Raw genomic sequence first — 26500 nt, 5'->3', positions numbered from 1 at the left:
TCAAAGACACCCACTGTGGATCAGTTTTAAGTATCTCACTTGCCTACAGTGAATGTTCGCGACATGAGGCAGCCTGTCTTCCTCCGTCAGACTTTGTTTGCCTCCCGAACGATCAGAGGAGTCTTTGGGTTTTGATCCTGTCAGCCATTTGTCCCCCAGCTTCAAAAAAAAAAAAAAGAGAGAGATCACAGGCCAAGTCAGTTCACTGACAACGTGGACATTAAATAGAAGTCTTTTCTTCAAGGGGACTCAGGGTGCTGTGACACTGACCCCATGTCGATGGAGACACATGCTGTTTGAAAATGTGTACACTTTGCTGCTTTTCCCAACTGCTGCGTCAAAGTGTTCTTCACACTCCAGCAGTTAAATTGAACGAAAACTGCGACCAAACTGTCTAAATTTTCACACAAAAAACATAAGAAGAAATACAGAGAGCATGAAGAAAGGAGGTCTGACACCACATGTCAAAGTTAGAGGAAAGGCTAAAGCATACACTGCATGGACTGGATGTCTGGGAAGGATTTCTCCATTTGTATTCTATTAATTCATGTGAAATGTTTGCTTTTTATTTTCTTTTGCACGTCCTTATATACACTAACGTTCAAAAGTTTGGGGTAAATTAGAAATGTCCTTGATTTTGAACAAGAAAATCATTTTTTTCAATGAAGAAAGCATTAAATTAATCAGAAATACAGTCTAGACATTGTTAATGAGGTAAATGACTATTCTAACTGGAAACAGCTGATTTTTAATGGAATATCTCCATAGAGGTACAGAGGAACATTTCCAGCAACCATCACTCCTGTGTTCTAATGTTACATCGTGTTAGCTAATGGTGTTGAAAGGCTAATTTTTAATTTAAAAACCCTTGTGCAATTATGTCAGCACATGAATAAAAGTGTGAGTTTTCATAGAAAACATGAAATTGTCCAGTTGACCTCAAACATTAGAACAGTAGTGTTCTTTTAGAGCTACTGTTACAGCGACTGTAATATCTCTACACCTTATCTTACTTAATGCCATGTTAATCTCATAAAGTGTATTATAGACAGCAAAGTCCTAATAGAATCCTGCATTTGCATGGGTTCAAATGAATTCATGCTTGAATGAAACCCAGTTCACAAGTACCAAAGCAAAATACTTCAACAGAAAGTGGGTTTGTTTTTTTCAGGTTTCTTCTCAAATTGAATTTCCCAACACTGGAGGTTTCATTTGGTATAAGGAACCTTTTTTTTTTTTATTATTTTACCATCTGCTATCCCTACCAGGATCCCAAATGTCCTTTATTTCCTTTTCCTCAAGAAAGACAGCGCGCTCCTAGGCACAGCAGTCAGAGCTGCCACTGGCAGGGCAGCTCAAATGAAATTTCATTGTATATGAAAGTGTGCAGTGACAAATAAAGTATCTGTGATCTGTGATCTGTAAGGTCATTTTTTCTGCAAAGCTTTTTTGGTTTCCTTTTGAGGAAAGACCAATTGGGTGGCCTGGAAGTCTCTTTTATTCCTCCTGGAATTCTTCTTCAAGTCTGACTGTCAACATTTTCATATAAGAAATGAAGATTCTTCGTGACAATCTTGACAGTCAGACTTTTCAACTATTCAATGACAGTGTGTTCAGGTCAAACTGAAGAGAAGTCCACAGTAAAGAACTTTTAGTTGGCGGCATCATGCTGTTGTCGTATGTGACTTGAACCTGACAGCCTGTCTTACATTCAAGCTGCAACTCCCTGCAGAGAACGCAATACACAGGACTAACTGATGCAATATCTGCATCTGTGTGTTTCTCTTTTATGGCATAAATTTTCTCCCTCTTGGAGCAGGGCCACTGTCCTCTCAGGTCAGTCCGGATGGAGATGGTGAAAGTTTTTAATCGTGTCTGCAAGCAGAATGTCAAAACCTTGAGACCCAGGAGTGCTCAACTCCAGAGAATAACTCCCAGTCTGTCAGCTACTAGATGCTCATATTGAGGTAAGTAAATGTTGTGAATCCTTCTACCACTGCTCTAAAACCAGGGTGTGTGTAAAGGATTGACTGATGCAGCTGAAACTTTTAAAATGAAGATAAAAATTACACCCTCAGTTGGGATAATTTATTCATATTTACTGCATTTGCTTGATTGTTAACTGTCAAAGTGCTGTTGTGGAGCTTGACGTCTTTCTGAATTTAAGACATCTAAAACTTATGATGCTGTCAGAAGTAATGAAATAAACAAGATTTGGACCTTGTTTGAATTGATTACCACCTTTATCTCTTGTTACATCATTTCACTGCAAATAAAACTGACTGCCGCAGAGAGATTGCTATAAAACAATGAGGTTATTATTTGGAAAATGAAACTGAGATTAAAATGAAAATGGGCAATGAGCACAAATGAAAAATGTCATTAAAATGAAAACAAAGTTACATAAATTTAAATAAAACTTCATTCTTCACTGTGTACTAAGAACAATGAAAATGAATGAACAGTACACAAACGAGGAGTACCAAAACGGAGAAATGTGAAAGTAAACAGGAATGAACTGAAAATATGGCCAAAATGAAATATAACCAAAAGAAATTAAAATAAAAATCCACAATGGAAATGAGAGAATCTGAAAAAAGCGTTATTCAAAATGAGGAACAGCTTTTAGTCCAGTTTTTGTCTTCGGGCTGGACACAGCAGCAGAGTGTTTATTTGAACCAATTAAAAAGCCACATGTTCCATCCTTGGTGTTTATTTTGTTTTTTGGCCTCATCCTGACTGAGGGTCACAGCAGCCTGTTTGCAGTCGTGACAGGAGGTTCATTACTGGGGCAGATGAGATGTTGGAGCAGCTTCAGCAGCGCTGCTCCTCCTGAACGACCAAGATCCTCAAATGCATGAATGTGTTTGCTCATTCTTTTAAAAAAAAATTAAAGTTTACTCTCTCTCTGAGAAAATATAACTTCACAATGAAACAATATTAGTGCTCACCCCTTTGCAGAGAGGATAGTGACCCGAGCAGAAATGAAACCTGATATGGATTTTAAATATAATTATTTACTATAGCCACTTTAGGTCAACAAAGTTCATTTTAGGTGTTTATGCAGGCCTAAAGCTTGAGTTTATCAGAGTGTGTATGCAAACTCTGATAACTTGGTTCTGTCACACTCAGCTGTGCTTTCCTTTAATTAAATTTTCACCTCAGCTATCTACACCATTTAGTCGTCTATTCCTCATTATTCGAAAGCTTGTAGCAAATGCTGTTTGCGAAATGCTGCCAAAAACTGAAGCATTTGAAGATTACATTATTTCACTGATTAAGCTATCTATGTAGATATACGGAGTGAAATGCAGAACATCCTGTTGAAAAGGGTAATTATTCCATGGCTGGATTCAAAAATAAATAAATAAACTTTCTGTTATTACTTTAATGTCAGTGTGATTATAAATGAGTTTTCTTATCTGTACTTTTGGGATAGAACACATAAGTTTCACTTGGGCTCTTTATACCACAACACAAATAGTAACTGCCAAGTCTCAGAGCCTTTAAATGTAGAATTTTAATTTTCTGTGGGTCTTTTATTCCCTTTGTGTTCATCTTTAAGAGTCTGCAATACGCTCAAAGGCCAATTATTTTAGTTTGGAATCCATCTCCAGTCTTTGACGCCGCATTTTTGATGTATTTGATTTATTTCTCTCCATTTCAGAAAAGAAAAATGAGTCTTTTGCTCTATTTTCTTGGGCAGATTATAGATTTGTTTTTAGTGTGTCATGCTTGAATCTCTGAGCCACAAATTTATGACAGAAAAATCTGATTTATGATCATTTGAAATTAATAGCTGCTTTAAAAGTTTCGCAGTTGATCATTGCAATTGTGCAGCTTATATACACTGCCTGTCCAAAAAATAGCAGTTGCTACCCGGATTTAACTAAACAAATAGGTAGGAGGCTTCCATTGGATAATTACTGCAGTGATGAATGTTTCAGCTGCAACAACTTATTTAACTCTAGCTGATGCAGTGAGGAGCTTCTCCTTTCTTTAAAAAACATGTCAGAAGACATATCCTGTGGTCACGGAAAGGATGTTAATCTGTCTCAGAAGGGTCAAATTATTGGCCTGCAGAAAACAACTAAGGAGATTTCTGAAACTGCTAAAATCAGGTAAAGAACCGTCCAACGCATTATGAAAACCTGAAGGATAGTGGAGAACCATGAAGGAACAAATGTGGTCGGAATGAACTCTTAGATGATCTTAGGAAATCAGAACTTATGTTTAACAGTGAAGCATTTCCACACACACACAATGTGAAGACAACTCAAAGGATTGGGACTAAAGAGCTGTGGAGCTCCAAGAAAACCACTGATCAGTGAGGCTAATCAGAAAAAAAGGCTTCAGTTTGCTAGTTAGCATAAAGATTGGACTCTGTAGCAATGAAAGAAGGTCATGTGATCTGATGAGTCCAGATTAACCGGTTCCAAAGTGATGGGATCATCAGGGTAAGAAGAGAGGCAGATCAAGTGATGCACTCATCATGTCTAGTGTCTACCAGCCTGTGGGGGTTAGGGTTATGATCTGGGGTTGGTCAGGTTCAGCAACGTTATGTTCCCAAAGAATGAGGTCAGCTGACTACCTGAATATACTGAATGACCAGGTCTTTACATCTATGGAGTTTTTCTTCCCTCATTGCATGGACATGTTCCAAGATGATGATGCCAGGATTCATGGGGCTCACATTGTGAATGAGTGGATCAGGGAATATGAGACGTCATTTTCACACATGGATTGTCCTCCACAGAGTCCAGACCTCAGTAACATTGAGATTCTTTGGGATGTTCTGGAGAAGACTTTGTGCAGAGGTCAGACTCTCCCATCATCAATATAAGATCTTAGTAGAAAGTGAATGCAACTTTGGACAGAAATAAATGCTGTGACATTGCAGAAGCTTATTGAAACGATGCCTCAGCAAATGTGTGTCATTCTCAGGGCTAAAGGTAATCTAATTAATTATTTGAGTGTGTGACTTTTTTTGGACAGGCAGTGTAGTATGAAGTCCTGAAAGCTTAAAGATAATGTGAGCATCAAAGCAAGATAAGAAAACACAACAAGGTAACGGTTCACACTCATTTTTTCCTCCACTGCATGAAGCATTACCTGATGAAACATGATAAATAAAGCACACGTTTATTTTTGATTTTTCACATTGGGAGCTACTAGTGGCATGGCAGCAACATAAATCACGAAATGATTGCAATCAGTGTGATGAATAGACATCTGAGTAGAACTCGTTCATTCGTGAATAGAGACCTTCAGTGACACCTGTAGTTTGTCAGCTCCAGGTGGAAAATAAACAGGGCTTGAAATGTGCTGTTCAGAAAGCAGCAAAGCTGCCTTTTGCTTTCAATTCATGATACCAATTTGTCAAGCTTGAGTTTTTTTTTACATAAATGTTATTGTTAAAGAAAACACAACTCAGTTATTTTGTTCACTTCCCCAAAGCCATCCAGGAAGTGTCATGAATCACTTAAAAAATTAAGAAGAAATTATGGTTTAAAAAGGTAAAAAATTTGTTGCATTTTCAGTAACATCAAGATGAAAGGATGTTTTTCCCATTTCATTTAACTATTGGTAAGTTATGGAATCAATTTATGAGATAAATCTCACAAGCTTGAGTAATTCAGACATAAATGTTATGGTTAAGGAACAAGATCTGGAGTGCCTTCTGTTATTCTGATCTCTTCCCATAAGTCCCTCAAAATGGAAAGAAATCAAGACTAGACAGGCGGGCAAGATTCATATGAGATTTAACTAGAAATAATAGTTTAAAAATACTGTTTTGAAAGTTGTTTTGTATCTAGTGATCGCTAATCAGTATCATTTTAAGTAACATAGACATGGAAGTATGTTTTTTCGAGCTATATCAATGTACTGGCTCCACATATTTGTATATAAGAGCTACCAAATATCTACTGATTAGCCAAAGTACACATATAAATTATAGTTCCAACCCGCTGAGGCATTGACTCTAATTTGGTATCTGCCACCAAGACGTTAGCAGCAGCTTCTTTCAGTCCTTGGAGTTGTGAGTCGAAGCTGCCCTAGATCAGATTTATTCCAGTCCATCTTCAAACACCCAGTTCAGGGTTTGTGTCTGCTCGAGCCTCATGGGCTTTGTCTTTTCAGCCTGCTTAGGCATTCAAGTCTTTACACCTTCCCTCATCTAATATACCCCAGACCTGTTGTTACAAGATAATCAACTCAATTTAATTATTCAATTAATTATTCACTACTTCACTCATTTTGGCTGGTACAGACACAGTCATCCTACACTCTGTAGCAATCGGAGAGGATTAGAGGATTTGGGCAATTACATGCTCAGGGTTAGATGACATGATCAGTACTACTCTTTGTGCTAAGAACCTGGGGGGACAAGCGTCTGGGAATGATGAATTCAAACTATCTTTCGACTTTAATTAGAATGTGTTCATGTGGAAAGCGTTGATGTGCATGGACAAATATTCAAATAATTACAAATGTACCTGAGTTAGCCAAAAGGCTGATTTTAATTGTCAGTCCCTTTTGCCAGATGTTGCCAGGTATCCAGAATGAATGATTACGTCATAGCATGTACACTTTTACTCCACATTCTAATTAAAGCATAAAATACAGTTATATATCGCTTAATACACAAAATACACACAGATATACGTTAGAATCTTGTTACAGGTGGAAGAAGACAAAGTTAGAGGCAATATATTGTGTTAAAAAATTATACTTAAATAACGGGATCTAAATAATAGAATCATCTTGAGGATTTGTGATTATTTTTTCCCAGTGGGCAAAATACTTATCTAATCCTGTTCCTCAAAGCAAAAACACACACAAAAAAGAGAAATTTGGACTGACTGTAGCTACAGCGTGTTTTGGGATTTGATGCTTGGGTGGTTTTTCAAATAATCTGAATAAATCAAATGCCACTTCAAATCATTTTGAATTTCTCTCCTGAGAATTAATCAATCTGGTTGGTCTTAGCTACAGATGTCTTTTCTCTCTCTCTCCTTTACATTTTTATGGCATTTTTCTATGGGTTAAAAAAGTGGCGTTGACCTTCTCATCTAACTTCCCGAAATGTTGAATTCTTCCTATGAAATTCAAAAAGACTGAGTGCAAACTGGTCAAAGAATTCACAAAATGTACAATCACAGGCCTATGCCAAAAAAAATGTGTATTAAAATGGACTTTAAATAAAAAGACGATATTTAACATTAAGTCCTAAAAGAGCATTTCTTATTTCAGTGGCAGTTTAGACTACAGCAGCCGCTCATCCCGTTTCTCTGTCGGTATTCACAGCAGTGGAGAAGAGACGAGCACTGGCTTGAAAATATCTTGTCAGATGGCCGTGTGATGGAAATAGCAAAGAAATTAGGGCTTAACTACAACAGATGGGATTATTTATATAAGCTGGTTTCTATTCTGATCAAGTGGCATCAAAGATAGAATCAGAATCAAATTTCCTCACGTCGCACTCTCTGCCAGCACTGCTTCAAATATGCTCTGTACGCAGCAGCCATGTGCCGTTTGTTTGACAATTTTACTGTAACAGAAGAAGTACAAACAATCAATCTTCACACAGTGTAATATTTGTTCTTGCACTGATAGAATCCAACATTGCAAGATTGGAATTGGTTGATGGGATTTTCCAGAGAATATGTGGCAATCAGCGTCCATTCTCTGCCTAAGGCTGCTACTGTGTCCCTACAAACTTTAAAAAAAAAAAAAAAACTAAACTTCTAAGTAAGAAAATGTCATGCCTTTAAAACTGAAATGTCCCAAATTAAAAGCCCAAAACAATAATGTGGATTTAAATAGGCATGGTCTAATTTATAGATAAAACACTAATCACTGCATACATCAAATGAGAAACAATATTTGTGTGTATATGAGTCAGTTCACTAATGTTAATGTTAATCTAACTAATTCTAGTTAGAACTTGATGCTGTGAAGGTGTGATGGTATTATATAACTTTTAAATTACTGGATGTTTGGTCCTGATAGCCGCTTCTCCGTGTTTATGTATTTGGACTTAATTTGCTTATATTCAATTGATTTCAAGTATTCCAGCAGTACCAAGGTCCTTGTTTATCAACCTGATGTTCATTCGGAATATGCACTAAGCATCCAAAAAAACACACTCTAGTATTTCATTGGACTGCCTTTAGCTTTGAGAACGACACACATTTGCTGTGGTATCATTTCGATAAGCTTTTGGAATGTCACAGCATTTATTTCTGTCCAGAGTTGAATTCATTTTCTACTAAGATCTTATATTGATGGTGGGAGAGTTGGACCGCTGCACAAAATCTTCTCCAGTACATCCCAAAGATTCTCAATGTTACTGAGGTCTGGACTCTGTGGAGGACAATCCATAAGTGAAAATGACGTCTCATGTTCCCTGATCCACTCATTCACAGTGTGAGCCCCATGAATCCTGGCATCGTCATCTTGGAACATGTCCATGTCATCAGGGAAGAAAAACTCCACTGATGGAAAGACCTGGTCATTCAGTATATTCAGGTAGTCAGCTGACCTCATTCTTTGGGAACATAACGTTGCTGAACCTGACCAACCCCAGATCATAACCCTAACCCCCACAGGCTTGTAGGCACTAGACATGATGAATGCATCACTTCATCTGCCTCTCTTCTTATCCTGATGCACCCATCACTTTGGAACAGGGTAAATCTGGACTCATCAGACCACATGACCTTCTTTCATTGCTCCAGAGTCCAATCTTTATGCTACCTAACAAATTGAAGCCTTTTCTTTCTGATTAGCCTCACTGATCAGTGATTGTCTTCGAGCTACACAGTTGTTTAGTCTCAGTCCCTTGAGTTCCTTCGCACTGTGCATGTGGAAATGCTCTTTAAACATAGCCGTGAGTTCTACTGTTGATTTGCTATGATCATCTAAGAGTTTATTCCGATCACTATCCTTCAGGTTTTAATATTGCGTTGGATAGTTCTTAACCTGATTTTAGTAGCTTCAGACATCTCCATATCTGTTTTATTTGCTGGATGCAGGCCATTAATTTGACCCTTCTGAGACAGATTAACATCCTTTCCAGGACCACAGGAAATGTCTTCTAACATGGTTGTTCAAGAAATCAGAAGTTACTCACTGCATCAGCTAGAGTTAAATAAGTTGTTTCCAGCTGAAACATATTAATCACTGAAGTAATTATCCAATGTAAGGCTCTTACCTATTTTCTTAGTCAAATTCAGGTATTAACTGTTATTTTTTGGACAGACAGTGTAAAAGACTACCACTATTGCCTCAATGGTACATATCGCTTAATTAATATCCTTTTTAATCCAGTGTTTTAATCCACAAAAGCAGAGTATGAGGCAGAGCAGTTGTACTGGATGATATTAGATTGTTCAGATGTGCCTCATAAAGTGACCAATGAGTATATTTTCAGATACAAAGCACCTCATGGAATGGTTTCGGATTCCTCTCAAAGGGCAAAGTGTTTGCTCAGACTATTTCTGCTCAGGGCAGCCTGTGCTAATTATGGGACTGGAAATGAACAGCAAGAGGTCAAGTGTTCAATACAGACATGTCAAATTGCCTTTCACAAACAGGTTGCTGGAATTTTAGTGCTCCAACTACCTGCAGGCAATAATTGCTACAGCTGCTTTTTATGGCTGCCACGGAGTGCAATTTCTAAAGATACCGGTGCTCATACAGATGCTGTTTGAACTTGTGTATTCCAGGTTTGTTTAATGTATGAATAATTAACCTAGTGCATCCATACAGACCCTCTTTCTCATTTTTTAGTCAAAGAAGCAGGTGGACCTCAAAAAACTCAATATGCTTCAGCTAACTTTAAACCGCTGTTTTGATGCATAAACTGAGGCTGTAGTTTAAAAACTGTTACTGCTGCTAATGTACTGTATTGACTCAACACGTATTGACACATTTAGTTCAAGGGAATAATATACGTTTTGTACAAGGTCTTGAAAACCTGCCTTAAATTAAATGTATATGTAGCCTGAAGGAGGAAAGTGCTTTAATTTTCTCCTCCAACTCAATCAATAAGTCATTAAAGGCTTACAGCATGTCACCTTTAATGTACATTCTGTACTTCTGCACTGATTCTTGAGGAGGTATTCATGCAGCCCACTTTTGCATTCATAGATGACTCAAAGATGACTCTAAATCTGAAGTGTTCTAATTTAGTCCCTGGCGTGGGTAAAACTCCATTCAATTGAATTTTTCATCATACAAACTAAGCAATCTGTCATTAGACCCTCACTGCCCAGTAAAAGATCCTGGCTTCAAAATCAGCGTCAAATCAATATTCCTCAGTGAGAGTAATTACGAGGTATTCAAACAGCATCTGAATCCAGAAATGTGTTGCAGCAAAGGCCTCAATTGCAACATCATGAATGAGTCCATAGTAATAGCCTCATTGTTACTTTCTGAAACCAGCAATCTGGCAACAAAGCTTCTCCAGAGAAGGCAAAATATGCATGTGCCTTTTAAATTGACCTCCATGTGTAAAACAAAGGAATTGCTTTTATCAGTGTTGTTTCTGAAACACCAATGATGTGCACGTCTGCTGATATTAATTGCTTTATAAAAAATGTATTATTACAAAGGAAACCAGTATCAGGATTTTGCTTGGGAGATGACTCTCAGCCAGATAGGTGTCTCTCTGAATGTCAGAAATAAACTCTCTTTTAAGTTTGTGTATGGGAATATAACATAACAAGGTTTCTGTCAGTGCCACATCATCTAACAACAGAATGTTAATTTCCCAGACAAAGAAGCTTCTCCTACATAAACATTCCCAGAAGTAAACTAGAAAAAAAACATATATGTCATGTCAGATAGTACATATTGCTAATAAAGAAGACAAGACATGTCAGATACTACATCAGTACAAAAAAACACAAATTTTAAGAAAATACAGCACATCTTATACCTGTCTTTGCAAGACTGCAGCCAAGCTGCCGCATCACTATGGCACTGATCATTTGAGGTCAATTTGTTTTGAAGGAATGCATGAGATTTTAAGGCTTGTATCCGCCGACAGGGAGCTGTGGTCTCGACTGCAAATGTCACTGGGAAAGGGTTGGTGATGTTGCAAAGTGCTTTGAATTGGGAAACCTGTGCTGCTTCTCTCTTTGACGCTAAATATGAACAGCAAAAGGGTAAAAAGGAAGCACAAATTCCTCATGAAAGATGTGGCTTTTAATCTTAATTCTAACAAATTTGCAGGGTTTTGCAGATGCTAAGTAAAAGCAAGTGGAATTAGTACTAATGAGATGATTGCTCATTTTAAACATTTGATATATAGCATATTATTCCAGGGAAATGCATGCTGTTACATTATGAACTGTATTAGGATACACCTGAGATTACACAATGTAGATACACTCGCGTTCAAAAGTCCTTATTTCGAAAGAAAAGCAGATTTTTTTCAATGAAGCTAGCATTAAATTACTCAGAAATCCAGTCTAGTCATTGTTCATGTGGTAAATGACTATCCTAGCTGGAAACAGCTGATTTTTAATGGACTATCTACATAGGGGTTGTTAAGACTCCTCCCTTTCTGCTGATCAGCTCCTGCAGGAGCTCGTAGAAAGGGAGGGTCGTTAGACTAATATGTGGCACCTGGTAGAGCTTTAGGTGGCTACAAAATGTCACCTGGTCTCACTTACTCTCTCCCTTTCCCAGGCTTCACAGCTTGGTTTGGTTTTGGTTCGGTTGGTGATTCCTTTTGCACTCAACACCAACACACACATCTTCACTCACTCATGCACTCCACTCATTACTGGTGTAAACATTTGTCACACCTCATTCCTTTTGTCTTTAATTCCTTAAAATATATTAAAATATTGTGTTTGTATTTGAAAACCTGACTGGTCTCCCTTCCTTTGTCACATTCACTGAGCCGGTTTGTGACAGGGTGCAGAGGAACATTTCCAGCAACCATCACTCCTGTGTTCTAATGCTACATTGTGTTAGCTAATGGTGCTGAAAGGCTCATTGACGATTAGAAAACTCTTGTGCAGTTATGTTAGCACATGAATAAAAGTGTGAGTTTTCATGGAAATTGCCTGAGTGACCCCAAACTTTCGAACGGTAATGTATAAGAAACTGCAATTCCCCACATAAAAAAATTAACCACTGTCAGAGGTTACCATAATGTAACTGGCCCACTACTTGCTCCATCTTTTCATATTATTGTCCATTGATTGAAGTCTGATTTTCTTTTCATTTTTTTAATAACAGTGAGCATTTCCCCAGTCTTGAAAATACATAGAAATGCTCCAACCATGAGCTTTTGGTGGATGTCTGGTCATGATCTGGTTTCCAGGCATCTGTACTGTCAAGCAATAATAGAAATTTGCATTCCTTTAAAAAGCAAATGGTGAAAACTGTACTTAAAATAGGATGGAAATCAAGAAGCATAACTAACTTTTCCAATGTAGTAAGCATTTTTTGTTTCAGTTTCATATTAAATATTTAATCTTTTTGAATAAATCTTCAATCTTACCCAAATTTGTGTCTTGTACTAAGAAACCAAAGCTGACAGAGAACAATAGCAAACTGTTTTCATATTCAGCAGAGAAATTTGGAAGTGTAATAGGTGCTATGGCATGGATGGTTCATACCAGTGGAATTGGATTTTATAATGAATTTGGCTCACTTGGTTCGAGAATAAAAGATACAAACTGCTCATTCTCGATCTTGGAAACAGCATGTGACAAGACATTCTCATCTAAATTTTGGAGCTGTGCTCAAGCCTTCAGGTATTCAGCATGATCTTTATCAGCAGCAGGAGTGTGCTCAGTTGTCATGGACATGAAGTTCTTTAAATTACTATTTTTCCTGAGCACTTAGCAGACATCCCATGCACATTTATGTTCTAATAATGCTGATGTGTTTGGTATGTTTAAAAGCCCCTTCAATTCTTCAGTTACAATTGAAAGTGAAGAATGCACTTCAATTCTCAAATTTCAAATGTAAACTTGAACTTTGTTTTTTCCCTTTGCTTCTTTTGTCATAGGTCAACTTTGGCTGCCTGTCTGAGATTATAAAGTTGTGAAACTTCAAATTAAGTTGTAGCTTCTGCAGTTCAAACTTTCACTCCATTTATTAAACTCAGGTTTTGTTGTCTTTTTTTTTTTTTTTTTTTTACAAACCATTAACTCTTAGGGATAGTATAACTGGACCCATGTAGAACTTTGCACAGAGGTCAAAATTCATTTTCTAAGTCTTTTCTAAGTCAAAGGTATTTCATTATCAGTTCAGGTACCAGAGGAAAAAATAAGCCCTTAAACATTTGTGTGCTGAATATTACATTGATATACACTGTATAAATATATATAATTTTTTAATTATCCTTTTGAAATGAATCAGACAATGCATATGGCTTATAGTTTCTTCAAATACAGTTTATAAAGTGGCACATCTTTATATTAGTAATAAAACATAACCTCTTATATGAATTTATAATTTGCACGCAGGGAGAAAAATTGTATTTAGCTGAATTTGACAGACTTCTAGACTCTCAGTTTAAAAAAAAAGAAAAAAGAAACAGTCTGCTTCTGCGCATGCTCATGTCACTGCACTCTTGCTTCTCAAATTACAACCCTCTTGTCCATCCCACTTCCTGGTATTAAGCCAATAGTGCCGCAAAATCAAGATCACGTGTCTAGCCTCGCAGGGCTTTGGCGTTCTCCGTGTTGGAGCTGAACGGGTGAGTTTCCAAACTCGGTTTGTGTAAGCAATGAATAGTATTTCTACAAAGTCACCACTGAAAGTCTTTGCAGCCCGGTTTAGTTGTAATAAAGACGATCTACAGCCTGTAAAAAATAAAGTTAATGTCGGCGGTGCACGTTTAGTCATTATGTAATGTGTGCACTTTGATTCAGTGACTACCACAGCATGCAGTCCAGTGCAGATTAAGAGGACTGTCTGTGTGACATTAATTAGACTGTTATAGGTTCATAAATGTGCTTAGAAAGGAAAAAGACAAAACTTGCCTTTGAATCATCACGTTTTTGGGTTTATTTGAGTAAGTAATCTACTGATATTTATGTGCAAATACTTCAAAGAGAAACCCCTAATAACTCATTTGGCATACTTTAAATGGTAACGTTGTCATTCTGTTTGTCTGAGTTATGGCTGCACTTAGGAAAACCCCTCTGCCAGAGTAAATACAGTTTCTCTGGCCTTAAAGTTAGAACTGGCACAAGTACAGGTGAAGAGAAAATCTGCATTCCAAAACAAAGCTTATGAGGTCATTTCTTTTCTGTTTGCTTCTGAATCACATTTTATATTAGTTCTATTTCGTTCCAGTGAGACTATCACTGTAATTTTGCACTGCAGATATGTGCCATTAAAGCCTAGTGCTGCCCAAAATCTAGGCTAACTCAGGCCCAAACTGTCATGTGTAAATCACTAATTTGCTGTATATCAGAGACATAATTTAATTTCATACCTGTGCACTTATGGAAATAATCTTGTGATTTAAAGGTCCCTATTGTGCTCTTTTTATGTAGCAAATAATGAAAGTCTCGGTTGTCTTTTAAATGTGTCTTTCAGTTCAAAATCAGGCAAAGATGATTAACCCTAGATGCATAAATGGGTCATTTTTCACCCACAAATGCAAAATCAAGCTTGGAGGAAAAGAGGGGAAAAATGTCAACAAAATAGATGTTGATATTTTTCTATTGCTGTTCTGTGTGATATTAAAAAAAAAAATAGTGAATATCATAGTCAATATATTAACTAGTTCATATATAGTTAATATCATATAGTGAAAAATAAACATATTTCAAACATGAAATCACTCTTTGTATGGACAAAAAATAGTACAAACAATAATACAAATTATTATTCTTGACAAAAATGGCATAAAAACATGTTGATTCTTATATGGGTTATTTTTGACCCACTTACGGAAGTGTAGGGTCTAACCACTCGTGCATCTAAGGGTTAATTTCATTAGTGCTGGTTTCCAAAGTGTTAAAAATGTGCCGTTTCAGTATCGGTAGCTGTACAAACAGTTGAGCTGCCATCCTTGTGCTCTTCAGGAAGAAGACTCTCTCTGTATTTGTGACTGACAGTGCAGAGTAAAACTTTAGACCGCACAATTGTGAATTAGTGTCTGACACCAGGACTTTACATCACTTTTAACCATCTCCTTAAATGATTGTTTTGTATGATAATGCAGCTGAATTCACAGCACGGTATAGTGAGTTTGTCTGATAGTGCTGTGGTTCTAAAATCAGTGTTTTAACAGTGCAGACCCACAGCATGTCTGAAGTCTGTTAGTTAACATGTAGTCTTAATTAGCTTGTTTTGTTGACTAACAAGAGAAATAGAAAACCATGTAGATGAGGACAGCTTTATTGAGAAGTGGACAAACAGATGTTGTAACTGGTTTAGGTTGTACCAAAGCACAACAGGCACCAGGAAATTTTATTGGTTTCATGTCTGTCTTAAAGTTTCCGGCATTTCTGAATGTCCTTTAGCTTTATAATTTCAACAGAGCTCTGACCTGTGGGCCTACTGCCAAAGCTAATGATAATGATCATGCCGTAATGACATTTTCATTAAAAATAAAAGTATCTCGTTGAGTCGTCAGTTCCTCAGATGTTGGGGGTGCATGAAGACTCTGATGTTCACTCTTACAGCCACCAGCAGAACATTTGGTGCACTTTTTTCGTGGTTGAGACATTTAAGACTTATCCAAAGAAGTAAAATAAACCTCACAGAGTGCAAAGCAGCTGCATTTTCTGAACAGTTGACCTCAGAAGCAGCAGACGGTGAGTGGACACGGTCATATATTAAGTCTTCACTAGGTGACCATCGGTTCCTCGGGTGAAATGAAGCAGCTGAGTAAGATTCTTACTGGCTTGTAAAGCTGGGTGCAATCTAGTTGTGAGAGGCTTGAAGAACAGCAGAACTGGAAGCATGTGGTCTTAAGCTTATGAGCATGTGAAAAGAAACGGCAGGAGTGAAAAATAGGCAAATAATAGCACTGAGTGATTGAAATCTCAGTCAGCTCTCTTCAACACGCTGGAGTGGCTTTATCCACGGCAGACTGGGGCACACTGCACCAGGCACACTGCATAAAAATCAGACAACTGAAACGGTTTGGTTCTGGTTCACTTGTAGTAATGATATTTGGATCAGATCTCTGTTCCTCGAGTGTGATTTAAATATTATCAAACGATTAGCCTGTTTCCTAAAGCTATAAGATAAATTTACTGGTAAAACTAATTCCACAAAGGGCCTTTTACTGCAGGCTACAGCGGTTGTGAGTGATCTAATAAACTTCCCATAAATATTTATAGTATGGGACTTTGAACTATAAATCAAACATGCATATTGTGTTATATCCATTGATTTTATAATGCATTGTAATGTATAGGTAATAATAACTAAAGGTTATTGTCTGAGGCCGAAAGAGGTCAAATGGAACTGTAAGACCCCTTTGTTTAAAAAAATATCCTGTTCATCATTAGCTCTTGGTTTAACAGAGATTCCAATCTATTATTGATTTACAAAGCTGGGGCATTTTGTGCTACACTTCCCAGAGACTTCTTATCACTCAGTCTATTTTGTGCTTTGACAGCTTTTATCAATAGACTTTTGTCTTAGTTAGATCTGAGCTCCTGTCGGCTTTGCTGTTTTTCATATCAATCCCACCATCCTGACTGATATTAACTGGCCATTATTATCAAGAAACGGCTGACAGTAGGAGTCCATTTAAAAAGGAATGTTAAGAAAAAGGAAATTCAATGTAATTTATCACGCAGAGCATCTTCACACATATTACAACAGTCAATCAGATATTTCTAAAAATAACTTGTCATTTGTTTGAGTCATTAAATGGCCTGTGAACATTTTGCTGCAAAGTTACAGCTGTAATAGCCGTGCTCAGCAGCATATTTTTCATTTTTAAAAGAGCGACGGTTTATCATGAAAATGAACCTGTTGTCTATGTGTGTTTTTTGCTTGTTTGTTTGTTTCGCTCACAGCAGCAGTGAAAGGTGCACTATGGGCCGCCTGGACGGGAAAGTGATTGTGTTATCTGCCGCCGCGCAGGGGATTGGACGTGCCGCAGCAATCGTAATAAGCTTTAATAAGAACTTTCCACTGGTTTATTCCCCTCTAAATCACAGAGGAATGATGTTTATTTACTGCATGTGGCGCACAGACTCAAAGCTGTCTATTTTTAGCATACATACATATTTCAACCACTTGTGTATGCTAATAGCAGACTGGAATTTTACATGATGTAACAAGGGTTTGAAAAGGTAAACTCAAAGCATTTTTTTCCACCATGTTTTTCATTCTTGAGATAATGAAAACATAGGTTCAGTCATTATGCACAATCCTCCAGTGATAATCAGAGCAAAGAGATGCACTCAACACTTGAAAATCCTGCACGTGTCCTTGTCAAGACTGGTAATCACCTCATCTACTCCCTTCAAACCTTGTGCCTTGTATTACAGGGATTTGTGTCATGTGTAGCGCGGAGGTATTCAATACAAAGCTTTATTTACGCAGTCTCTACTCATTAGGTTCAAATCGCATAGCGTTAAAAGGATGCAAAGAGTCTAAAGGGTCTGCAGAGCAATTCAATTTCCACTTTCAAAAGAGCCTTTTAACTGGAGGTAAACTGGATTTAAAGAGAGAGTTGAGGGATTACAGTTAGAAATTGACATTCTGCATCCTCAGATGTTTGATAATAGGATCCTGATTATGATTGATTATCTGAATTAAACCCTGAGGCAACTATGTGCATTCAGGCAGCTAATTGGTTTTTGTAAGTAACAGATTTATCGCTCACTTTTCTGTGTTTCTTTTCCTTGAATAAAAGTTTATTTAACTGAGCAGCCATAATACATTTTCAAAGTAAACATTGGTTTGGAACAAATAATCTGTTTCTCCACGGTACTATTAGGATGCAGATCATATACAATGACATGCAGACCCTGTGGAACAAATGGAACTGACTCAAGTTTTTTAACTGCAGGCGTTTGCGAAGGAGGGCGCTCAGGTCACAGCGACGGACATAAATGGAGAGAAGCTGAAGGAGCTGGACGGCATTCAAGGTAAGATTCCTCTCTCTTGGTCTGCAGCTGCCACCTTCTGGACGACTTGTATAATGCAGACTGGATGCCTGGTGGACAGTGGCGTGTCTCGGCAGCAGGGGAGGCTGCATTTCGAGATTTGTGAATGCAACCTGTCTTCTCCAAAGAGGAGCTAGCTTTAGCAGCCCAAAGACATGGGAAAAAATGAACTATTCACAGCTTTGAGTGGAATAAACCTTGAAACCCATAACTGTTGTTTGGAAAGTACAGTTTGGGTGGAATAAACTTGTAAAACTACAACAACTGGGACAGAAGTTGTCCCAAAATACTATTTAGGATGTAGGAGGAAAATAGCATTTTAGGTAGAAACAACTGTCGAAACTATAAGTAGTATTTTTGATGGAACAAACAAAAATGATAAGACATGCACCATTAAGACCAGCCAGTCTGGCAGGTGGTCCTGTTGGGACAAATAAAGGTCCAAGAGTTGCAGCTGTGAAACTGAAATTGGGTGGATTTTTTCCCTTTGGTCAAGATCTTTCACATCTTTTATCTTAATTATTAGGCACTAACTTTCCAAAACTTGGTACCTTTAATCCTGCAAAGTAGAAACAGTTTAATAGTTTATATTATCAGTGTACTTCCAAAACGTACAATAGCTTATACCAATCAGCTGAAAAAAAACCCCACTGAAAGTTGAAGTGAAGAACATTGACCATTTTGTGACAATGCAATATTGTGCTGGGAAAACATGAGTACAGACATTCATGTGGGTGTTACTATGACATGTACCACACACATTGTAGAATGAGTACCCCTCCCCATAGCAACAGCAGCATCGCCTAGCAGGACATTGTGCCCTGCGTGCTGCAAAAAGTGCTCACGAATGGCTCGAGGAACGCGACAAAGAGCAGTACTAACTCATATGTCTATAGATAAAAGGCATGTGGTTTTAATGTTTTGGCTGATCAGTGTAACATAAATGTAATAACTGTAGAATATTATTGCTCATTGATTTCCCTCATCACGACCAGAACAGATAATTAGAAATCAGCCGTCATTAATTTTACGACTTACATCTTTGCTTTTCCCACTGCGATGCATGAAATTGTCCTCCAAGAGCGAGGCTTATTGTTTTTGTCAGATGAAACCCTCTAAATGCACACACACATATTGCAAAGCACACACTGAATCTGATAAATGTGGGCTGTTTGCACAAGCTCCACGAATTAAACTTTTTACATTTTCTTGTTGTCTTTTTGTCACAAAATTTTTAATGTATGCCCTTTTTAGAAATAGCTCTTTTTAGAACTTTGATTTTAATTGATTTGTATGTCGTTGATTTATACTCACCGGCCACTTCATTAGGTACACCTGTTCAATTGCTTGTTAACAGAAATAGCTAAACAGTCAATCACATGGTCGCAACTCAGTGCATTTGGACATGTAGACGTGGTCAAGACAACTTGCTGAATTTCAAACTGAGCATCAGAATGGGGAAGAAAGGAGACTTAAGCACTTTGAACGTGGCATGGTTGTTGGTGCCAGATGAGCTAGTCTGAATGTTTCAGAAACTGCTGATCTTCTGGGATTTTCACGCACAACCATCTCTAGGTTTACAGAGAATGGTCCGAAACAGCGAAAATACCCAGTGAGCAGTAGTCGTGTGGATGCCTTGAGAGGTCAGATGAGAATGGGAAGACTGGTTGGAGATGATAGAAAGGCAACAGTAATTTAGATAACCACTCATCACAACCAAGGAATGAAGAATACCATCTCTGAATGCACAACACATCAAACCTTGAAGAAGATGGACCACACCGAGTGCCACTCCTGTCAGCTAAGAACAGGAAACTGAGGCTACAAGTCACACAGGCTCAATAGAAGATTGGAGAAACGTTGCCTGGTCTGATGAGTCTCCATTTCAGCTGTGACATTCAGATGGTCAAAATTTGGCTTAAACAACAGGAAAGCATGGATCCATCCTGTCTTGTATCAACGGTTCAGACTAGTGGTGGTGTACCAGTGAGGCTGATCTTGTCTTGGCATACTTTGGGCCCCTTAGTACCAAATGAGCATGGTTTAAATGCCTCAGCTTACCTGAGTATTGTTGCTCAGCATGTCCATCCCTTTATGACCGCGGTGGACCATCTTCTGATGGCTGCTTCAAGCAGGATAATGCACCATGTCACAAAGCTCAAATCATCTGAAACTTGTTTGTTGAGTAAGTACAGTGAGTTCTCTGTAACGGCCTCCACAGTCACCAGATCTCAATCCAATAGAACCTTTGGGATGTGGTGGAACAGGAGATTGGCATCATGAGTATGCAGTCGACAAACCTGCAGCAGATGTGTGATGCTCTCATGTTAATATGGAGCAAAATCTCTGAGGCAAAATCTCTGAAGTAGGTGTGAATATATAGGAGTTAATAAACATTCTTACCTCTCTCAACACGCTTCAGCACTTCATGTCTAATTGCTTCCCGAAGAGATCTTGAAGTAGGAAAAGATGAAGGTTGCACAATTTAGAAGGCATGTCTTTGTAACTGTAAAGTACTACAACACCAGAGAGGAGGATGAAATGAATTAGTATAGTTTATTTTATCAACTTTGTTGGTCGAATATTTTGCTGAGTTGTTTAAATTGTAAATACTAAGTAATGAGTGAAGAAGATAAAATATTACATACTACATGTCATTATTAATATGATGAAATGAGTGTCATCATAACTGATGGGGACCTTTTTCTTCTCTTCCTCAGGGATCAAGACCAAAGTGGTGGATGTGACGAAGAGGGACCAAGTGGAAGCTCTGGCTAAAGAGCATGACCATGTAGACGTGCTCTTCAACGTAGCTGGGTACTTTTCCTCTCATGTTAACTGCCGAGATGCCACGTATAATAACAATAAAATGTGTTTGATCCATAGCAGAACAATCAGTTTGATTTGCTCCTCTAACATGCCGTCTCTACATTACACTTGTTTGTCCATCTCCTGCTTAGCTACATTTCCAAAATCCGTATAGCAAAGGGTTTAACCTCAATTTGACCTCTTCTCAATCTCCTTAACAAAGGTCCCTAAATTATATCCTCAGGTCCCTCTGAGGATCAGTAAAATGTTGAGGTGGGGAGGGGAGACAGATTTTCTCGTGGAACGGCATTGATTTAGTCTATCTTTCTGTTTTTGATTCTAATTAATAAATGAGGTGCTCTATCTCACGGCCCAGTGAGCGCAAATTATCATATTTAATATTGTAATTGAGTCACACTGTTGGTTGCTTTCTGAGTGTGCACGCCATCTGTTGCACACAGGTTTGTGCACCACGGCTCCATCTTGGACTGTGAAGAGGCTGACTGGGACTTCTCAATGGACGTGAACTTACGGAGCATGTACCTCATGTGCAAAGCTTTCCTGCCTAAGGTGACCTTTGTCTTCTTAACCGAAAGAACAAATCTGTTTTGCTGTGAGAATGAAATGGGTACTGTTGAAAACCGAGTGACATATGCCCTTAATTTTGTTCCCATGCTTTGTCCGCTGGGATTAGCTGTGACATGATGGGCGGTGACTGCCCAGCTACTAATCCAGCTTTAGCCACAAACTAACCAAACCGTCTCAAAGGCAAATTTGAACTCAAGATTAAGACACATTTGATACTTCTTTGTTACATAAAAATCATTAAATAGTTGTATTCTCCATTTAACCAGTTATATTCTGTGTATGTGCCGCTGTCCTGATTTATTTTGTCATTCTAGATGCTGGCAAAGAAGTCAGGAAACATTATTAACATGTCATCTGTTGCATCAAGCATAAAAGGTAAAGGACCTTCCACACGTCGTCTCTTCGTGGATGCTTGTAGGACAAAGATTATTCCCAATTAAACGGACAGTAGGCCGTTGAAGTATGACCATTCATTGTAATCCTCTTATCTCAGATAATTGCCTTGCGTGTGTGTCTATGTGTGGGTGACAGATGTTTTTCCTCGACACAGGTGTTGTGAACCGGTGTGTCTACAGCACCTCCAAGGCTGCAGTGATTGGACTCACCAAGTCTATAGCGGCCGATTTCATTGAACAAGGCATTCGCTGTAACTGTGTTTGTCCTGGTAAGTGTAGAACACTGTGCAGAATAACACAATGCCACTGTATTTATTTAATCTTCCACAATAATACTGTGGACATCCTTGAGACCAAATTAAATTGAATGTTTTCTGAAAAGTTGGAGGAATTTTCGTGTTAGAGCACATTGTGTGTTTTAATGACACATAAGCCTTGAGTTTAAAAAAAAAAAAAAAAAGTTTATTTGACAAGAATGATGTACGGATTAAACACAAGCTGAAGATACTCTGTACCACATTGAAGCGTACTTGCTAGTTTCCATCTGTAGTCCCTAGAGCAGGCAAGAGAGAAACAAGTAAAGGCAGAATAGCAATACAGTGGTCCCTCGTCTATGGTGGGTGTTAGGTTCCAGAACCTCCCGTGAGAGGCGAAAATCCTCAAAGTAGGGACCCTTATATTTATTTTACTGTTATATATTTTAAGGCTTTATACACCCGTCCCACACTCTTATATACACTTCTTATGCTCTTAAACACTTTCTACACTCTTAAACCTACATCATTTTCTAATTTTCTGCGATGGTAAGTATCTTCCTCTGTTGCTTGAATTCGGTGCCAGAAGTTTTAGAAGGCACAGAACGTTTGATCGACATCGTAGGGCTTGAAATAAAATAATTTTTTAACAACACCGTAGAGCAACACTATGCACAGCGATCAGACGATGATGTGAAATTGACAAGGCGAAATGCTGAATGGAGGAGATTGATGCTACAGTCGTTGAGCCAATCAGCACCCAGCGCTGTACGCTACGCATTTTATTTCAATTTAATATTCTTTTAATGTGTTTTAATTACTATTTTTTTAGATTTCTTATGTCGTTTACAATTTTTTAGGCTAGAAAATGCTTATTTTAACATAAAAATGATTAAATAATGAATATATAAAAATAACTATGTACCGCAAAATCCCGCGATATAGCGAAAAATCCGCGATACAAAATTAGATATTTACAATTTAAAAATCTTCGATACAGTGAGACCGCAAAAAGTGAACTGCAATATGACGAGAGACAACTGCACGTCACATTTAAAAAAACAAAAAGGATCTCATATTCATATGGGGTTAAATAAAGTCATTTCAAGGACTGTCAATGCTGACAGGTTTGGTTTCTCCAGTTCCATTTTTTGTCTCTATAGAAAAGTCTTTAAAATCAGTTATTGTCTTTAGTTCCGTGGGGACCTTATTCCATTCCGTTACTGCTTAAAAGGAAAAAGACGATTGTCCAAAGGCAGTTTTTTCATAAAGGGATACACTGCCACCTAGAACAGCCCTTTAAAATTTGCAAAAAAAAAAGTCTAAACCTGGAAACTACTTGACTTTTTTTTCTATGTTTTACACTTAAATTCAGATTTCTAAAGCAGCAAAAACATCTCAGACACAGTGTTCTACTGTAATTTGTCTCTTGTTTTTGTCATTTCCAGCCAAAAGAAACCTATTGGTGAAATAAAAACCCACTAGAAATGTAAATAAATAATTTGGGGCCTCTCTGTAAATCAACAGCCAGTCTAAATAACTAAATAACTGCTGGGTACAACTCAGACTGATTCTGAGTATTATTTGTACAGCACACCTTACCTCAACCTAATCATACCTACTTGATTTTGAATCTTTATAGTTGTGGCTGGTCGGTGGAACACTCAAGTAACAAATTGCTGCTCACAGATTTCTCTCACAATGAGCAGTCAATTAGTAAAAAAGGCCCATTGTTTCACTTAAAACAAACCATTTTGTCAGTTTTCTTATTGTCTTTTCTTCACAATATTTCAATTGCATGTCATTTAAAAGTTAAATTTTACTTGATTTATATGATGTTGATTTACATTTAATAACGCAGTGCCACTGTGTGTATTTCATCTTCCTAAATAATATAAAAATAATCTGAATTTCCCTTGGCATTACAAAAGTATCTACCTATCTGTCTGTCTGTCTGTCAGCACTTTCATGTCAGAGGACATTGTGTGTTTTAAAGATACATAAGCCTTAAGTTTGGCCTTTAAAAGCCAGTCTATATAACTGCTGGGCAAACATAGACTTATTAAGAGTATTATTTGTACAGCAGACCTTGCCAGAACCTAATCATACATATTTGATGACCAGAGTGCAATCTTAAAGAAATATCAATTCCTAAGCCTTGAGAATTTCAGATCATTTAAAAGTGCTTGCTTAATATATAAGTCTATGAATGGGATGGCCCCACTGCCCCTGGGGGATTTTATCAAAGAGAGAAATGACATTCCAAATACAAGGTCAGCCACCAAGGGTGATTATGAAGTTAAATTTATAAAGTCCTCCTTTGCACAGAAAGCGCCACCTTTGTTAGTTTTAAGAGAGGGTATCATGCGTGGCTGATTAACAATCAAAATCAGGCATGTTAAAAACAGGCACTTTATCTATAAGCACTTTATGACAGGAACTTTACTAAAATAATGGCACTTTAGGGTAGGTTTTACCCAGCCAGAATTAATTAATTATCATAGTCTTTGTTTTCTACACTGTTTTTGTACGTCTGTAACCCTGTGTGTTTTTCTTTTATGTGTGGGACAACGTAAGGAACTAGCCTTGTGCTAAATCTGGCTTATTTACTGCAAACTTGTGTAAAATTATGAGATTGTATGTTCATTGATATGCACTGTCCCATCCAGATAAAGAAATGAAATAAAAAGACTTATCCCTTTACTTAAAGGCTATCTACATTTCTGTATTAAGTCTTGTGCTATAATGAAGATTTCTTGTATATTTCCTGAGGTACTGTTGATACTCCATCCCTGAGGGGTCGGATCCAGGCCCAACCTGACCAGAACAGGTAGACTGTGATTTTTTACATTTATTTTCTCTATGCTAAATCAGACAGTTAGCAGGTGTTATCTTGGTTTCCAGGAGAAGAAGCACTGATCACTGGGTTGTACAACTTCTCTGCAGGCCTTCAAGGATTTTATGGCGAGACAGAAAACTGGCAGAATGTGCACAGCTGAGGAGGTAGCATACCTGTGTGTGTACCTGGCCTCAGACGAGGTGAGTGTTTGCAGAAATGCCATTTATGGAGTCACAGATTGTATGTATGCTTATCTGTAAGCATGTTTCCATTATATTGTCAGTCATTAAATAGATTTATCAGTGGTTTTATATGCACCTTGTTTCCTCCACAGTCAGCTTATGTGACTGGGACGGAACAAATCATTGACGGAGGCTGGAGTCTGTGAGGAACTTGTGACAGATGCATTGTGACAGGAGTGAAAGCAGTTTCCCCCCCCCACCCCCCCCCCCCCCCCCCCCCCCCCCCCCCCCCCCCCCCCCCCCCCCCCCCCCCCCCCCCCCCCCCCCCCCCCCCCCCCCCCCCCCCCCCCCCCCCCCCCCCCCCCCCCCCCCCCCCCCCCCCCCCCCCCAATTCAAAGTAAAGTTGGTGCAATTTCCTGATTTTTGCCTTTTTTATTTTTGTAAAGAAGTGCGCTTTTTCCAACTTACTTATACTGCACATTTATATATAATACAGGAAGAGCCACATTATGACAACTGTTGACAGATCTTGTAATGAATTGATTATACAGCAGCTACGTATGGTGATGAATCAACCTTTGAATAAACCCTTTGAATCCTTTACAAAGCTGTGTGGTTTTCATTGTGGATAAACTCCTCAGAGACTCTTTTTTTTTCACCCCAACTAACACCCTTGTGTGTTTGCGCTCTACATACCTCCTTGGCCATCACTAATCCTCCTCATTCCCAGCTGGTCTATCTGCCACAGCACAGCTATAAGCGCCGCTGCTGCCTGTTCACAGGCGATGGCCACGTTTACGATATGAGGTGAGCTGCTTTTTTCTGCTCTTATGTTATATTTAGTGCGTTCTTTCAGCTCCTTCTAGCTAGCTAAGGAGTCCACTGACAGCTGTGGGCAGGACGCACGGCTCCAACCTCTGAAACGACACCCAATATCGGACAGGAACCACTTCTCTGTGTGGTGTATGGCTTCACCCCGGTGTTGGAAGCGAAAATGGGCTTTGTTTTATTTACCGAAAGAAACGGCGTCATTTAACGCTTGTGCTCGACGTCGCCGTTACAGTAGCCGCGACGTTAGCTTAGGTTACTTCAACCGGAGGGCAACGAAACACGTCGTGACACTTCGAATTGTATCCCTAAGTTAATGCCGCTTTGTCAAATGGCAGGATAATGTTTTATGCAGCTACTACGGAAAGGACTCTGTTAGCTATAGCTGCCGATGTTGAAATCAAGATGAAATATTACACTTGCTGTCCGATAATGGAATCACGGTGCCGGTTTAGCTCTAGGCGTGGGATTGAAGCGTCTTGAGCAG

At 38.4% G+C, this 26500-nt stretch overlaps 1 protein-coding gene across 2 annotated transcripts; it reads left to right on the top strand.

Moving 5' to 3' along the window:
- The first annotated feature begins 13634 nt into the window (after window positions 1–13634).
- On the top strand, window positions 13635–25446 carry bdh2 (3-hydroxybutyrate dehydrogenase, type 2). 2 transcript variants are annotated; one of them, XM_051945556.1, is made up of 10 exons: window positions 13635–13729; window positions 17022–17112; window positions 18023–18101; window positions 20840–20936; window positions 21389–21497; window positions 21830–21890; window positions 22066–22179; window positions 24937–24987; window positions 25103–25203; window positions 25338–25446. In XM_051945556.1, the coding sequence occupies exons 2-10, from the start codon at window positions 17041–17043 to the stop codon at window positions 25389–25391; spliced, it is 738 nt and encodes a 245-aa protein (XP_051801516.1). In that variant the 5' UTR covers window positions 13635–13729; window positions 17022–17040; the 3' UTR covers window positions 25392–25446. The 2 variants fall into 2 exon arrangements, 1 of the variants encoding a protein (XP_051801516.1); XR_007940898.1 differs by having other exon boundaries at window positions 13665–13729; window positions 17025–17112; window positions 24937–25203.
- Window positions 25447–26500: the final 1054 nt, after the last annotated feature.

The sequence above is a fragment of the Acanthochromis polyacanthus genome, chromosome 3, assembly GCF_021347895.1.
Source record: "Acanthochromis polyacanthus isolate Apoly-LR-REF ecotype Palm Island chromosome 3, KAUST_Apoly_ChrSc, whole genome shotgun sequence".
NCBI lineage: Eukaryota > Metazoa > Chordata > Actinopteri > Pomacentridae > Acanthochromis > Acanthochromis polyacanthus.
This window is presented reverse-complemented; position numbering and strand designations above follow the sequence as displayed.

Bases quoted from the DNA above. Each gene is read 5' to 3' on its own strand.
- bdh2 (XM_051945556.1), top strand. From the start codon at position 17,041: ATGGGCCGCCTGGACGGGAAAGTGATTGTGTTATCTGCCGCCGCGCAG. The intron at 18,102-20,839 runs GTAAGATTCCTC...TCTCTTCCTCAG, and splicing joins GGAGCTGGACGGCATTCAAG to GGATCAAGACCAAAGTGGTG. The intron at 22,180-24,936 runs GTAAGTGTAGAA...ATATTTCCTGAG, and splicing joins CTGTAACTGTGTTTGTCCTG to GTACTGTTGATACTCCATCC.